The sequence below is a fragment of the Macaca nemestrina genome, chromosome 4 (genome assembly GCF_043159975.1).
Source record: "Macaca nemestrina isolate mMacNem1 chromosome 4, mMacNem.hap1, whole genome shotgun sequence".
In the NCBI taxonomy this organism is placed as follows: Eukaryota; Metazoa; Chordata; class Mammalia; order Primates; family Cercopithecidae; genus Macaca; species Macaca nemestrina.
In genome coordinates, this window is record NC_092128.1 from 61,163,204 (window position 1) to 61,179,040 (window position 15,837).

The following is a 15,837-nucleotide window of genomic DNA, read 5'->3' on the forward strand; positions in this document are numbered from 1 at the left end:
AAGATTTTTTGCAAAAATTCAAAGCCTATCCTATTACTTTTTGTTATTCTATTTCTCAACAATACATGATTTTTAGCTAAACATGACAAATACAATGATAAATATGATCATTTGGCTGTTATACAGAACACGAAATTTAAATGTCTATTACATATGGCATTGGGAGTGATCTTTGTAAAATGAAATAAGAAAAAATAAAGATATCTTGATAAAATATCTGATTCAACAGATTCCACTGTACTTCAAAAAAAAAAATGAATACAGAGTTTAGACAAACTAGTTTCTTTCCCTTTACAAGTTTTCTTTTACTTCAAAAAAACTTTATTAGGCTAAAATCTTCCAGGTTGAGAAAAGTATTTTTTTTTCTCTAATATATACTTGAATGCATGACTTGATGAAGGGTATTTATAAAACTTTGGAGACATGAAAATTTTCCTCTTAAATTTTTTAAAATTTAAAGGCAGTGAGCTAGAAGTCAATCACAGCAGCAAGTCTTAGAATTAACCTATTTAAATACGTTTTTAATGACCAAAGCAGTTTTAATCTTCTTCAATTAGACACTGATCTGAGCACTGAAGAAATGCTTTAGGAAAGTAGACATACAAATATCTTGTGTAAATAAGTGGCCTTAAGTTTGGAGGAAACAAATTACACAAATAGAATTATTACCCTCTTTCCTTTAAGAATTAGAAACTACATGAAACAAACTAGGATATTGAATACATGTAAACACCTAGATTAGGTGTTATTTAACCCGGGGTGATGGCCACACGTAAAATGTCAACCAGAGAAGATCATCTGCAGATTACGTATGGAGAATTAGCCACTCATTTTGATTTTGCATCATTTTTTTAATATTTCTACTGGTCTTTAGAGATTTCTATTTTTTTGAGGTAAAACTATAGGTACATACTTCTAAAATATTTAGAGGTTACATTAAGTACATCATAATTTAAACTGTAGTGCATGTACATGTGTACCTAGGCATGTGTACATGGGTATGTGGTTTTGTAAAAAGTGTGTTCGTGTACCAGTATTGCAGGATACATGGTGAAGAGAAATGAATGAACTATAACATATAGCATATGAAATGTAATATAATTTAATATAGGGTACAATTTAAGGACACAAGGTATAAATTGTTTTGGTGAGGTTAAAATAACATTTAATTTATGGTTTACTCATTATTAAGAAACCAACCTCAGAAAGCAGCTTAGAGAGATTAATTGATTTTTTTCCCACGAAATCTTTACCCAGCAATTATACCTGTGTGTTTTTTTAATCCATTCAAGTATCTTCAGGAGATATGTTACTACACTTGCATGTACCTTAATTCACTTCAACATTGACAAAATAACACTGACAAACAAAACAACAGAAAACACCCATAAACATTAATGAGAATTTTAACAAACATGACTCTCCAGTAGTTGTCTTAGGATTGTTGTAAGTGATATTTTTAATTCCACATTCTCTGAAATCTTCATGTAAAAGACAGTTGTATTGGTGGGTGCTTCAGACACACTTACTTCAGCTATGACTGTGGTACCTTATATGTTAAAATAATTTTGTGTATCCATTTTGCATAATATGCTACTCGGACAAAAATACCAGGACGATTTGGAATGGCGCATCCACGGCCGGGAACAATGACACCAAGAACCATTCTCATTTTATGTTGCTCACAAACAAGTGGGCCACCATAATCCCCCTAGGAGTAAGACATACAAAAACAAAGTATTATTAGGAATTTAAAAAATAGTTCATTAACATTATCGTATATAGATTTGCATCTCAGAGATATATACAGAAAAAGAGAATAACTGCAACTGAAATATGAAGATATAAAAATTAGTGTACTAGACCATTTGTTGACTTTCTACTGAATTAGCCAAGACTGAGATAATACCAAGTTTAAAGTGTTCTATTATGTGTAGTATTCTCCTAAAATGACTTGCCTTTTCCAAAATAGTCAATCATCTTTTAAGTGTGCTCTGCCTTTGTTGGATGCAGACTAACATATAACCATTGGTACCTATTTAATAAGGTAGATTTTATATTTATTTTAATCTTCTTATGTTCAGTATAGAAAATTTGGAACATGTGCAAAAATACAAGTAAAAAAGAAAATAACTTGTAATCATATAACTTTAATAATTAAACTGCATTATATTTTATCTTATTTCTAAACTTTTTTTATTTGCCTCACCCAATCCTGCCCCAGATGATTTTAACAAGTTAAATAAAAAACTTGTAGTCAATAAAATAATTCTGTTAATTGAAATTGCTTTTCCAAGCAAGGAGTATTCCTCCACTTACTGCTGGTATTAGTAGTTAACATAGTTATATTTATATTTTATACCCTCCTTTCTATAGGATGTCCTGTGATTTCATGGCATTTCTTATATGGTAAGCCCGTTGCATTGTCAGATAGAGATAGATGGAAGATTAACAGATAGCTTTATTTGTGTTATATATATATATGCATTCATATATTCATCTATGGTTTTATTTATTCATATAATTATATAAAAATATATAATAAGCCAATATAAATAAACAATGCACTTATTGTTACATATAACCAGTACAACTGTGCTGCACCACTTTCATGAACCATGTAGCCTCCTAAGAATGCAATGGCTGGCTTTTGGTATCCTTATATGCATAAGAGTGTTTGGAACTACCTTAATTTTCCCCCAACAGTGACGGGGGAAACTGCTGCAAAATTAACTTCTGTGATTCAAATGGGAAAGAAGAGAGACATTGGCATTCTATGATGGGGAAAACCAAGTTAGGGGTAAAGCAGAATATTAAACAGTAAAGAAAAATAGTTTATTCCAAGAAACTTTGCATAAACTATGCCAGCTGAGGAAAGAAAACTGATTTCTTTTTTTTTTTTTTCTGAGGCAGAATCTCGCTCTGTCACCCAGGCTGGAGTACAGTGGTGTGATCCCGGCTCACTGCAAGCTCCGCCTGCTGGGTTCATGCCATTCTCCTGCCTCAGTCTCCCAAGTAGGTGGGACTACAGGCACCCGCCACCACGCCCGGCTAATTTTTTGTATTTTTTTTCTTTTTTCTTTTTTTTTTTCAGTAGAGATGGGGTTTCACTGTGTTAGCCAGGATGGTCTCGATCTCCTGACCTCGTGATCCGCCTGTCTCGACCTCCCAAAGTGCTGGGATTACAGATGTGAGCCATCGTGCCTGTCCAAGAAAACTGATTTTTAAACAAATGCACTAGTGATTACTGACACAAACTCCTCGAAGTAATTTACTCTGGAAACTTTCACTAAATATGATGTTACTGCTATTATACAAACATTTGGGAGGTATCTCCTTCAAATTTATTTCAGTGGTTAAATTGCCTTGATTTAAATGTCAGTGACATATATATTTTTAAAAACATTCTGGAGGATAAATACATTTTTTAGAAGTGGCAGAATCTATTTGAGGTCAAGTCTTATCAATAAGGTTAAAAACAACACATATAGTAGACAGAGATGAATAAATCAAGCTGAAGAAGGGAAATGAAGAATATATAGTTGATAATCCAGATTAAAGGCTATTCTTCAAAAGCAGTTGTCAAATTGGTTTTGGTAATGACAATAATTAGATGATCTGTAAGGTTGGGTCTACTTAGAAACTTCTGTGTTTCCGGGATGCTTATTGCTTTTTCTTTTTAAAGTATAGTCATTTCTTTCTCCTAGTAAATTTTCCCCTGTTGTAATGAACAACGGTTTCATTGTTCATGATTTACTAGAAAGGCAACAAATTTGAAACTGGTTATAAACATGTAATCTGTTTCTAACCATATCATTTTTAAGCAGTTCTAAAAACTAACTTAGTAAACAGTAAACATTTTCTCTTCTTTTCAGAAATAAAATCTCAGAGCAAGGTGTATAGCACTTGCATTTCAATACATATTTATGTTCCATACTTACAGCATGCATTTTCCTATATATCAAAGGACATTTCACTATCATTGAACTCATTTCATCCTTTGCCACATACAGCATTCCACAATCCCACAGCCCTGAAGCTTGGAGAACATGTCTCTCACATTCAAAAGCTAATTAAACTAACAGCTTAACAGCTTGTCTATGTAAAATAGGGATAGGAACATTGCCAAGCTGAAATAACAGTTGCCTAACAAATGAAATGTCCAAGCTCATAAAGTCACAAACTTTGACCTTTGGGCTTTTTAAAACAGAATGTTTAAACACATACACAGAGCGAGAGAGCAAAAGAGAGACCAGCTTACCCAAAAAGAGATTTTAAAGTTTAAAGCCAGGCATCTCTAAATGATATAACTCGTGGAGCTCATTTCGAGATAATTTGGGAAGATGAGATACATTTAGAAAAACATTAGAAAAATGCAAACTATTGATTTAACTGATTTGGACACTTCTCATTTGAATAGCTCTCCCTTGGAGTTCCGGCTCTACACACTTATTGATTTTTGAGTGACAAATGTCATCATAGTTTGCTGCTAATAAAACATTGATTATCTCACTGTTTAGTTAAAGAAATGCAGAATATTACAGAGATAATTTTCCCAATTCCTCTCTCCTAGAACAGGTTGGTATACAACATTTTTCATTTGAGAAAAATAAACAAAAAAAAACCCCATGAAACACTAAGCTATTAATCACATCCTCCTTATGAAAGAACTTCCTTTTTACCTCACATGGTCCTGATCCAATCTTCTCAGCCCCAGCACATATTTCAGACTCATTCAGAGTCACCTTCCCTCGGTGATGCTGGCTGCATTTCTCATTTCCCATTATATAGAGATGTGCCACTCGTAATAGACCATCATAGTTGATCACTAGATTGATGCAAAAAAACATACAATAAGATGAGAAAAGTAAGAAAAAAAAATAAAATAAATATGGCCTCATCTTTTGAAAACTAGCTTACATCCAGTGTAGCCCCAGCCATAAACACTGCAACTGGTCTTTTCAGGAATTGTGCATCCATAATTAGGTAAATCAATTGTATTAACAAAATCATCCAGGACAGCAGGTCTGAAAACACAAAATAAAATGGTAAATACTCTCAACTGGATTCAACACAAAATTAACATATTAAATGTAGTGTTCATGTTTAATATGGCATTTACAGAGAAGTCCTGTTTCTTTATTAAAAAAAGAAGTGGGAATGTCCAAATGTATTGATGAAATTTGGAATAGGTAGTAAAGAAATGAGTCATGTATTTGCCAATATTTAAGAATAAATGGTCAATGCTATTTTTTAAAAGAATTATTTTACATTAGAAAGTTATCAAATAACTGCTAAGTTTCTATTTTAAAACAGACTGATCAGACTGTTGACCCAATGTTAGTTATTCATTTTTTACAGTTTTGTGAATACCTCTCTCTATATACACACAGAGAGACCCACAGGCACACATATATACATATATATAGCATGTGACATATGTTTATAATGCATCTGCATGAGAGAGAAACAACTGCCACACAGCTGAAGAAAATGCTCCAACAATTCTAGTCCAGGTGAAAAATACAAAATCTTCTAAAGTAACTAACCTGGCAAGCTTCATTAAAACCAGATCTGATCCTTCAGGGCCATATACCAGCTGGGAAACATTGAGAACCTGTTTGCGTTTCTCATCTCCTCTTCCATGGACATCATGAATTCCAAGCCAAGCCTCATAATCTTTCAAGTCTCTGTTTTGAAGGAAACAACTTTAAATGTAAAACATAGTAATTCCAAATTCTGTAGTATTTTTCCTATCTATTGTTATTTTAGACTATTAAGGCACATAACCTAAATTTAAAATTTGATTCATAGTATAATAAAAAGCAACACATTTGTTATGGGAGATTCTGAATACTACAAACATACGTAAGCAGAAAGAGGCTTTTAAGTTGCTGATGTTCTAAATGACTATTTTAGAAACTTGCTTATGCTTGCTAGAGTAAGTCACTTGTGAAAAATGCTCAGGTAAAGCACTTTACATGAATTACATTTTTTTCTGCAAATTTTGTTTTGTTTATATCAGCTGTGTATATATTTGGTTTGGTAACAGGTGTTGAAGTTTTCTACAAACAAAATCAAGGTGACCTTGTTGAGAAGCAGGAAGTTAGTTTACGAATGCTGCCTCTTTATCTTTTCCTTAGGCCAATTTTCATTGAAAATTATGCCCAGGATGATCCTGAGGCTGACTCTACAGGAGAAAGAAGCAGTGAGGATTGGAAAAAGCCTATTGATAATTTAGAAAAAAAAAAGAATTATATCTAGAAATATAGGGTACAAGTAGAAAGTTGGGATATAAAATATTTACATAATTCTAGCAAAATTTTTCCCCAACTGAGAGTAATGCTAATTGTGAAAAGAGGTGAACTGAAGTAGTGTCTTGTAAATATCAGTGACGTCAAAGTAAGTTTTGTAAGCCAAATTCTAAAAATAAAATAATTTGTTCACTCCACTGGTGAATCTCTGTAAAATGAATACATATTATAACCTTAAGAGCAAAGTGGAAGACATATAAATTTTAAAGGCTCAAAATAATACTAGTTTTAAAAACACTTTACCGAGAAGGGAAACACTGTCGTGCAGTAAGAACCCAACTTTCCTTTATCAATGATCCTCCGCAGATATGTTTATTTCTGTGAAAAAGAGGAAAGAGAAACAAGTAACATCTGTGCAGAAAGAGTGACTGCCAATTAATGCAAAGCCTGTGGCTCCATTTGTTAAAAATAAATGCATTGCAGAAGAAAATATATAAATTAATCCAATTGGGATAAAATGAGAAGTTCTTTTATCTGAAGGGTGATATTTGGTGATTGTAGCATTAGAACTTTTTTTCATAATGTGACTACAAATTTATGAAATCAATTTTACTTTTGTGTAGTCTAAAGAACTCAGTTATTACACATCAATAGCCATCCCGAACGTACACATTCATGTGTATGTGCATCTATCCTTGTGAGGAAAGTATGTGCTACAAACACAGAATAATTATAATTTTTTAAAACTGTGAACCTATTTTAAATTCAGTGTTTGCTTATTAAAAATGCAAAGTTGAATTCCTATTTGAACCCTGAAAACCATCCAGTGGTAGCAATTTTATTTGTGCACTATTTCCTTCTTCTACTACCATTATGTAGTTTTGATATATTAACTTAAAATATAACCGAATCTGAATAAATTACTTTCTCCAGTATAAGATCAGGAATATAATATTTCATCTCTAAAGTAAAACAATTTTGTGAGGCAAATCATTTAGGAAATTGTAAAATATTTGTAGAGTATGATGAGTACTAGTACATTTATTTGATGATATCCAAAATCTGTAAATCCATTCTTTTTTGGCAGAGACATGGAAAAAGTACAACTTTTCACAATTTACATTTCCAAAGAGTACAGAGGTTCAGTGCTTCAGAGGGTAATACTAGAAGATTCCCAGACTGAGACCGCAGTTATTTATGGCCTTTACCACACAGGAGGATAAGAATATATATTGACTTTTAATTTCTATCCTTCTCGGTATGAGTTTTGGAAGAATAACTAAGCAGCTGTTGTTGCTAAGAACTTGGATTTAAAAAGGAAAAAAACTAAAAATTTACAGTACTCTAATCTGATGGAAAAATAGCTTCACCTGCTTCTCCAAAAATGGAGATGACCAAAGCAGTATCCTTGTGAATTCTCTTACTAGAAAAAATAATTTAGAAGTATTAATACATGTCTTCTTTTATCCTCTGGGGTTATAAGAAAAGCAAAGAATCACCAATTAACTCAAATGTGGATTATTGAAAGATTTCTCCTTCTTTCCTTCCTTCTTTTTTTCCTTTTTTTTTTTTGACAGACTCTCACTCAGTAGCTGGGATTACAGGCATGTGCCACCGCCACCATGCCTGGCTAATTTTTGTATTTTTAGTATAGATGGGGTTTTGCCATATTGTCCAGGCTTGTCTCGAACTCCTGACCTCAAGTGATACACCTGCCTCAGCCTCCCAAACTGCTGGGATTACAGGTGTGAGCCACCATACTTGGCCTCTTGAAATATTTTCTATAATTAAGAAAATTAAACACTCCAACAGAATTCTAGAGTCTTTACTAAATCCTCATACTGCACACTCAGCTTTAATATTCTGGTTAGTTTCACAATTCTGTTTTAGTACTACACACCTAGGACAGCTATACGACAATTATTGGCATAAATATTTGTAAAATCTGATGAGCCATTCCTTGAGAAAAGGGTATACTAAAAAAGAACTTCAGGCCATCTCCTACAACATTATGGTCATCTAAAGTCACATATATCAAATGATATAAACTCTTGCTTTCCAATAATTGGTTTATTCATAAAAGGACTTACGTTTCAAGTTGTCTCTATTCTAATGTCACTGTGATTTAATAATAGTAACACACATACTTTCTTTTTCTCTACTCTAGGAGGCTAGGGGTGAGGGAACAGGAGGGTATTCTAAAAGAGAGGATATTTAGGTTGAAATTTGAAGAAGGAGAAAGAATTTTCAGGTATAAAACATGGAGGAAGAAAGCCACATGTGCTGTGGGAACAACAAAATAAAGCCTTGGAGGAAGAAACGTGAGGTATCTAGAAAACAAGAGACAATGTGCTCAAATTCAGATGTACCTTGGGGTGTGTTGCATGGCGAGGTTCTGATAGAGATAGCCAAAACATAAATATTTTAGCATTCCGATTAACATACAGAATAATATATGTAGTATATGAAAGTTCTAAGATCAGATTTTAAGTTAACTAATATTTTCAATCTTTAATTCTTATGACATAATTATTAAGCTTAATTTTCTCTAACAATATGATTTGCAAAGTGATTTTATGTAGAACATATCATTGATTCTTAAGAGCATTGAGAAATAGATATGTCAAGAATTTTGTATCCCCACTGATTATTGTAATATCACGACTATTTAACTATTGGCCTTTTTGTAATGATAAAATGCTCTAGAATTTAAAATCGCCACTTTTCTTTTGATTGACAAGGAAAAAGTCAGAAATTAAAAACAAAAATAAATGTTTTGGCATGATCATGCTTAAACATATTAGAAAATAAACCCATAATATCCTAGATTGGAAATTTAATAACAAGTATAATAACTACTATGGTAATAATAGGGCTTCAATAATATTTTGCTTAATCAGAACCAAAGTGTCCCTTGGAATCAGGGACAATGCCAACACATATGGGACCTTTGTGAAGATTTAAAAAGGCACTACCTCTGGAGGCACAGATTGCAGTCCGGAGCTTACAGTTTGGCAAGCAGAATGTGATCAGGCTCCTCTTTTACTGCCTCACCCAGGTGCCCCGTAGAGGCTACAACCTTCACGACCACGTGTCCATATTTTGGGGAATATGACTCTTGCACATATTCTGGATATGCATGATTTGCATCTATTAATAATTACCTGTATCTCAAACTAACCATCCATCCTACATTTGTTCGTGTTGGAATCCCATTTACAACTCGCAGTTGTTTCGTTTTGGCGCAAGATATTACAGGATCTAAAACAGGACCAAACATAACATTTTAAAATAGGAATTTGAAATAATCAGTGCCTCTTAGTTTTCTTAAATGCAATGATAATTAGATAGATGTAACTATTCTTATTGTGTCCAAAGAACAGTTTGGAGAAAGAGTAGTTTTATATGACCACAGCATTATATTAAGCCCTTAACACATGCCATCCTCATCTAAGAAGCTGAGTAACTCAGAAAAACAAATCAACTCAAAGCAGACAGGATTGCCATGATAGTGACAGTGGCTTTGCACACAATCCACTAACACCGAGCTCCTCAGATCTAATCCCTCACCACCTTCAACATAAAATAAACCAAAGTTATTTACAACGATTATTTCTAAAGGTCAGTAGAAAACAATAGCTTCGGTGAAAAAAACAAAACCAAGCTTTACTTGGATATTACTTCTGAATTTGTACAGTTAGATTGTAGATTTATTCGATATGTCTTGCCGACATTTGATTTATTGAAATCATATCCAAATGATATAATTATTATATTCAAATCCTTATGTCCAAAGACATAATACAAAATTCATTGGAGTAAATGTTTTCCTGACCCTCCTCTGTGCTCCTCGCCTTATCCTCTCTACTTCTGCCCATGGTCTAGAATAGATTTCCATTTGCTTCCTGAGCCTGGGGCACAGCAGGTGGTATTTTAAATCAAAAACACTTGAGTAACTTCCTTCAGCTCAAGAGATATGTGAAAATAAAATACAAGTGGCCGCCAACAGATTCTTAAACTGAGGATTAACTGAATATCTCAGATTGTGTCATCTCGTGCCCACTGGACTGTAGGGCCTGCAGAGAAGTTTACAAACAGAGTAGAAGAGAGGCACTGAATAACTTTCCAACTTTCGGGTTTCATTCTTCCTGATTTCAGCATCCTAATTTTATTAAAGCATAGTATATATAAAGGTGTTCCATTATATACATTGTGCCCCAAATTAGAAATAAATATAAACTCTTTTCAAAATCACATATACCATCTTATAGATTTTTTGAAAGAGAATTGAATTTTCATATTCAGTATGCAGTTGCCTTTGAAACTCCTTTACACGTACGCATAGAAAAATATATTTTAAAAAGTAAAAATACATAGATTAACTTTTTAAAATGAAAGCTAATATAGATAATTTTCTTTGAAAGAAATAATGACATTTCTGACACTCAGAGAGAGACTCAGAATATACTTCACATTGTGAAAGATTACTTACGGTCTAAATTGACTATTGTAGGTGTGGTATCACCTTCACCTGTAAAAATAAATGTGTAGATAAATACATAATTCATACATGCATATATCTATTATATAAAACAAAATATATATTAAAATCCAAGTATCAATGAATTCAATAATTTACTAAAATTCTTTTTTGTTTGTTTGTTTTGTTTTGTTTTTTTTGAGACAGAGTCTCATTCTCTCACCCAGGCTGGAGTCCAGTGGCGCTATCTCAGCTCACTGCAACCTTCCCTTCTCAGGTTCAAGCGATTCTCCTGACTCAGTCTCCCAAGTAGCTGGGACCACAGGCACACACTACCACACCCAGCTACTTTTTGTATTTTGAATAGAGATGGGATTTCACCATATTGGCCAGGCTGGTCCCAAACCCCTGACCTCAAATGATCCACCTGCCTCAGCCTCCCAAAGTGGTAGGATTCTAGGCATGAGCCACCACATCTGGCCAATTTACTAAAATTCTTGACATTTTATTCAGAGATGAAATGTAAACTGTTTTGAGTAATTATGCATCATTTTTACTGGATAATATCGTATGTATATGCCCTCTGGTACTAGGTGATATGAGCAGAGCCCTATTTTATGACTGTGGAAGCTCTCAGGTGTGTGTTTGAATGATCACTGGCCATTTGAATTACATTGCCGTCATCAAGGAGCTGCCTCGATCCACCAGGATGTCCAACATCCTACACAATGAACATTCCATTGAATAGCACTCATGTTCATTACCGTCTACTTGGACTCTTCATATTGATAGGCCATTTTGCTTCTGTAATTTGAATCATTTAATTTTTTTCTGAAAACTTTTAGTTTTATATGGTTAAGGATAATTGCAACTACACAAACTTCATAAATCTCTGCAAGGATTCTAGAAGATAGAAATCAATGTCACTAGTGGAAAAAGAGTAGTAACACCATATAATTATGCTTTGTTAATTGAATATTTCAAGGGTTGTTTTTTCCAGATGCTAGTAAAAAAATATGGAAAAAAGGGAACACTGAAAACTACAACTTAATTCTAATTAAAACCTGTAGCGTACTACTTTTTCATCTCTACTGGGGCTTAATTGCCACAAATAAGAGAAAGGCTTGGAAGATGTGAGGATTTCGAAATACTTATGCTATAATGAATGAGACACAAGACATTTCCTGGAGCTTAATGTCTGACTATTCAGAATTGATGGCATAGAGTTCAGTTAGGCAGTGTTTAGACCCAGATGGTTGTTAATCCCTGGAAATGCCCTGAGCTCAAATAAGCCAGCAACAAACCAATAATGCATATGGATTCCTTTGTAATAGACACCAATGTGATTGTTATTTATGATGATAGTTGTGAGAATTAATATATACTTATTTATGCTCATTTTCCAGATCTAGATATTTTAAATGAATAGGTTAATGGTGAACATACAAAATTCATCATTTCTCTTTCCCTGTAGCTTATCCTAGAGGAGGGTTTGTCAGTTAGCTGAGGACAGTGTTTTAGTTCATAAGTATGAGTTAAGATTGAGGCCGACTATGGTAACAAAAACATCAAGGATATTGGTTTTCCACATGAGTCAAATACTTGAAAATGTTAAATAAGTAGATATTTATTTCTTATTTTGTGATGAGAAAGACTGTTCTATCTTTACTTGTATATTAAGTCTCTTATTTGTAAGCATTAAGCTAATAGGTCTACAAAGTGCTTAGTTAACTATTGTATCTTACAATATATTTAGTTTTAAAAATTTGTAGATATGGCCTTGCGAGGTGGCTCACGCCTGTGATCCCAACACTTTGGGAGGCCGAGGCGGATGGATCACAAGGTCAGGAGTTCAAGACCAGTTTGGCCAACACAGTGAAACCCTGAATCTACTAAAAATACAAAAAATCAGCCAGGTGTGGTGGCAGGCACCTGTAATCCCAGCTCCTTGGGAGGCTGAGGCAGGAGAATCGCTTAAATCTAGGAAGTGGAGGTTGCAGTGAGCCGAGATCGTGCCACTACATTCTAGCCTGGGTGACAGTGTAAGACTCTGTCTCAAAAAAAAAAAAAAAAAAAAAAAAAAAAAAAAAAAAATTGTAGATACTATAAATTTGGGTTTTAATAATTAATAGTAATGTATGTGTTTTCCTTTCTCTAATCCAATATTTCTCACACTTTAGCATAAACTGAAATACCTTTTAAAATTAAATTTCTGGGGATTCTGGGTTGGTAGCTGGACTCTTAATTTTTAGCAAGCATCCTAGGTTCTTCTGTTGCATACCTGGATTAAAACTTGAAAAACTACTTTCTAGGCCTTTTCCATTTCACTACCAAATACTATTCTCACTTTTCTTCCTTTACTTTCACCCTATCTATACTACACTATCTATACCACACTACTTTCAGACTCATGTCTAAAAAATATATGTGATACAATACTTATTTTTTATTGGTTCAACTTAAATTTGAAGAGAGAAAACATGTCAATGATAAAAGTTTTACCTATGGAAGAGTAGGGGTGTGTGTGTGTGTGTGTGTGTGTGTGTGTGTGTGTGTGTGTGTGTGTTTGTATGGCCTCAGAACCAAACATGGACTTTTTCTGAAAACATAAAGAAAACTTTCTCCCACTCTTCTTAAAGTTTTAACTCAATTTCAAAAGTTTACAAACATTATGTATTTCTCCATGAGAAATCTATGTTCACATTCTCATTTTATATATTGTCAATACATACATATTACATGATTATATTGCTTTGTAATTGTTTACACAAATGTCTCCTTTCTATATTATGAACTATTTGAAATTAAGAAGCAACGTTTGTATTTTCATAAATGTAGTCTGTTAAATATGGCTTTGTACACAACAGCAGCTCAATTAACAATAATGAATGAATAAATGAAAACAGAGATGGAAGTTAAGGCTTTGACTGTTTACTATGCAACAGACACTGTTAACAATAGCCCCATATAATAGGTACTTTTATTATAAAATATTGCAAATACAAATATGAGTCCTAAGTGGTTTTAGTAACTTGCCCAAGATACTTAAAAGTGATGGGTCTGGCATTCTTAGGAAATGTGGACTGAAGTTCTTAACCACTACGCTCTTGGTAGTTAATTAAGATTTTTCTAAAATAGTATACCAACTGTGTCTGTGTATACTCATCATATAGGCATCTCTTCATTTTTATGTTTGCATATTTGATAAACTTAAAAATATGTAAAATATTATTTTGTAAGCATGTTAGAAAAAAGAATAAAAACCTTTACATATTTTGTAAGAGAATTTTACAGTGTGAAAATGATTTATAGAGTCTCTGCAGTTATATAAATAATAAGAACTCAAATCTTCTAAAGATAAATATTATTACCCTTTCACCAGGGAGAAAATGTAAATAAATCCTGGCTATAAATATTAGTTAGAAAAATGACAGTGTAAAAATCTTTATTGAAATTAATGTGTGGTATACATTGAAATAAAATGATTTATCTGCAATAGCATTTAATCAAATACTAGTAACCCCCTCAAATCTTTCAACAGCACATTACTTTTAGTTTAAAAATATTAGTTGAAAAAATTTTTTGAAAACTTGTAAATTATTAGAGTCCTGGCTCCCTTGGTTTGTGATTATAAACCAAATCACAGTGCCTTGAGATTCTACAGGACATTTCACTGTTAACCATGCATGTGTGCTAGATAGAGCTGCTGTGGTCTTTAAAAAGTCTGGAAATCTGTAGAGGAAGCAAAATAACCTGTTTTAGAAGGCAGATAATTGCCTTTTTCCTTCTTCCTACACCATTGTCTATTTTATGAGCCTCCATTAGTCTTAAACATAGAGAGTGAACAAAAGCATAGTGCTATAAAACTAGGACTTAGAAAGATAATAATCTTTTAATAATTTGTAAGTATTTTTGTATGGCATTCTCTGAAAAGGTAGGTGTGTTTCTTTTAGTATTAACATTGGGGCTGTGTCAACCTTAATATGGGAAAAGTGAAGAACATTAGGAAAACAAATTAGTTTGAAAGGCTATGATCATGGCTGATAATATGAAAATAAACTTATTAGAAATGCCATTTATTTGCAAGCATATAATATATTTAGTTATTTATTCTTATAGAGAATTTCCCAACCTATTAAAAATAGACGGAGCAGCTCCAAGTCTTAATTAGAGGTAGATTTGATTAACATCGTATTTTAAAAGTTTGCCTTTAATGCTAGAATTTCATAAAACACAACTGTTATTTCCATTTAAGGTGAAATTTACCACTTTAATTTGACAGAAATTCTAGAAAAACATAGACTTGTGTTTGTATTTCATTTTTTAAAAGCAACATATTATTTCTTCAATTTAATCTCTCTTTTTAGAGTAGACAATTTTGCTGCTATTCTCAAGGAACTTGCTACTACTGGCTGGTCTCACAAGAAAAACATTCTTAAAACAAAGTTCTTATCAAACTATAAAAGTATTTCGTTTCTAAAGAGAATGTGGTTTAACATTGTGGTAAAGGATGTTTGTTGTAAACATAGAGTTACAGATACATAGTATAGTAAAATGGTCTCTTTCTACTGGCACAGCTTTATAAAAAGGATTTTTCACTCAATAACATATTTAAGACACACTTCCATCTCAATACATATTACTTTATATCACTGGTTACCGGTGGAAATGATTTTGCCCTCCAGGGAACATTGGCAATGTCTAGAGATAGTTTTGATTGTCATAACTTGGGGCAGGTGTCATGCTACTGGCATCTAGTGGATAGAGTCCAGGAATACTACTAAACATGCTACAATGCACAGAACAGCATCTAGCCCAAAATGTCGGTGTGCAGAGGCTCAAAAATCCTGACTATGTCAACATTATTACTGCTTTTGATACATTTTATCAAACTGACTTCGAAGCAGGATTTTGAATTCACACTCTAAGTAGCACAGAATTGAGACAACCTGATTTCCCAGGTCCTCACTAATACTGGATATTTACAATCATTTTATTTGCTAACCTGACAGGTAGAAGTGACTTCTCATGTCTTAAAATTTTTTTTTCCTATTAATACAGTTTAATGTCTTTTCATTTATTTCTTAGCTATATTCTTGAAGA

The 15,837-nt window shown here is 33.1% G+C and overlaps 1 protein-coding gene across 4 annotated transcripts in view; it reads right to left on the minus strand.

The window, feature by feature from the left end:
* Positions 1–1,531: 1,531 nt before the first annotated feature.
* Positions 1,532–15,837, minus strand: part of LOC105475398 (hepatocyte growth factor) — a 68,520-nt gene continuing 54,214 nt past the window's right edge. For all 4 annotated transcript variants that reach the window (XM_071094746.1, XM_071094745.1, XM_011730603.3 and 1 more), the window contains 7 exons: positions 10,747–10,785; positions 9,419–9,515; positions 6,558–6,632; positions 5,550–5,690; positions 4,921–5,027; positions 4,683–4,828; positions 1,532–1,711 (listed from right to left, as the gene is read on the minus strand). In XM_071094746.1, the coding sequence (XP_070950847.1) occupies positions 1,535–1,711; positions 4,683–4,828; positions 4,921–5,027; positions 5,550–5,690; positions 6,558–6,632; positions 9,419–9,515; positions 10,747–10,785 (782 nt within the window). In that variant the 3' untranslated portion in view covers positions 1,532–1,534. The remainder of the gene's footprint in view (positions 1,712–4,682; positions 4,829–4,920; positions 5,028–5,549; positions 5,691–6,557; positions 6,633–9,418; positions 9,516–10,746; positions 10,786–15,837) is intronic.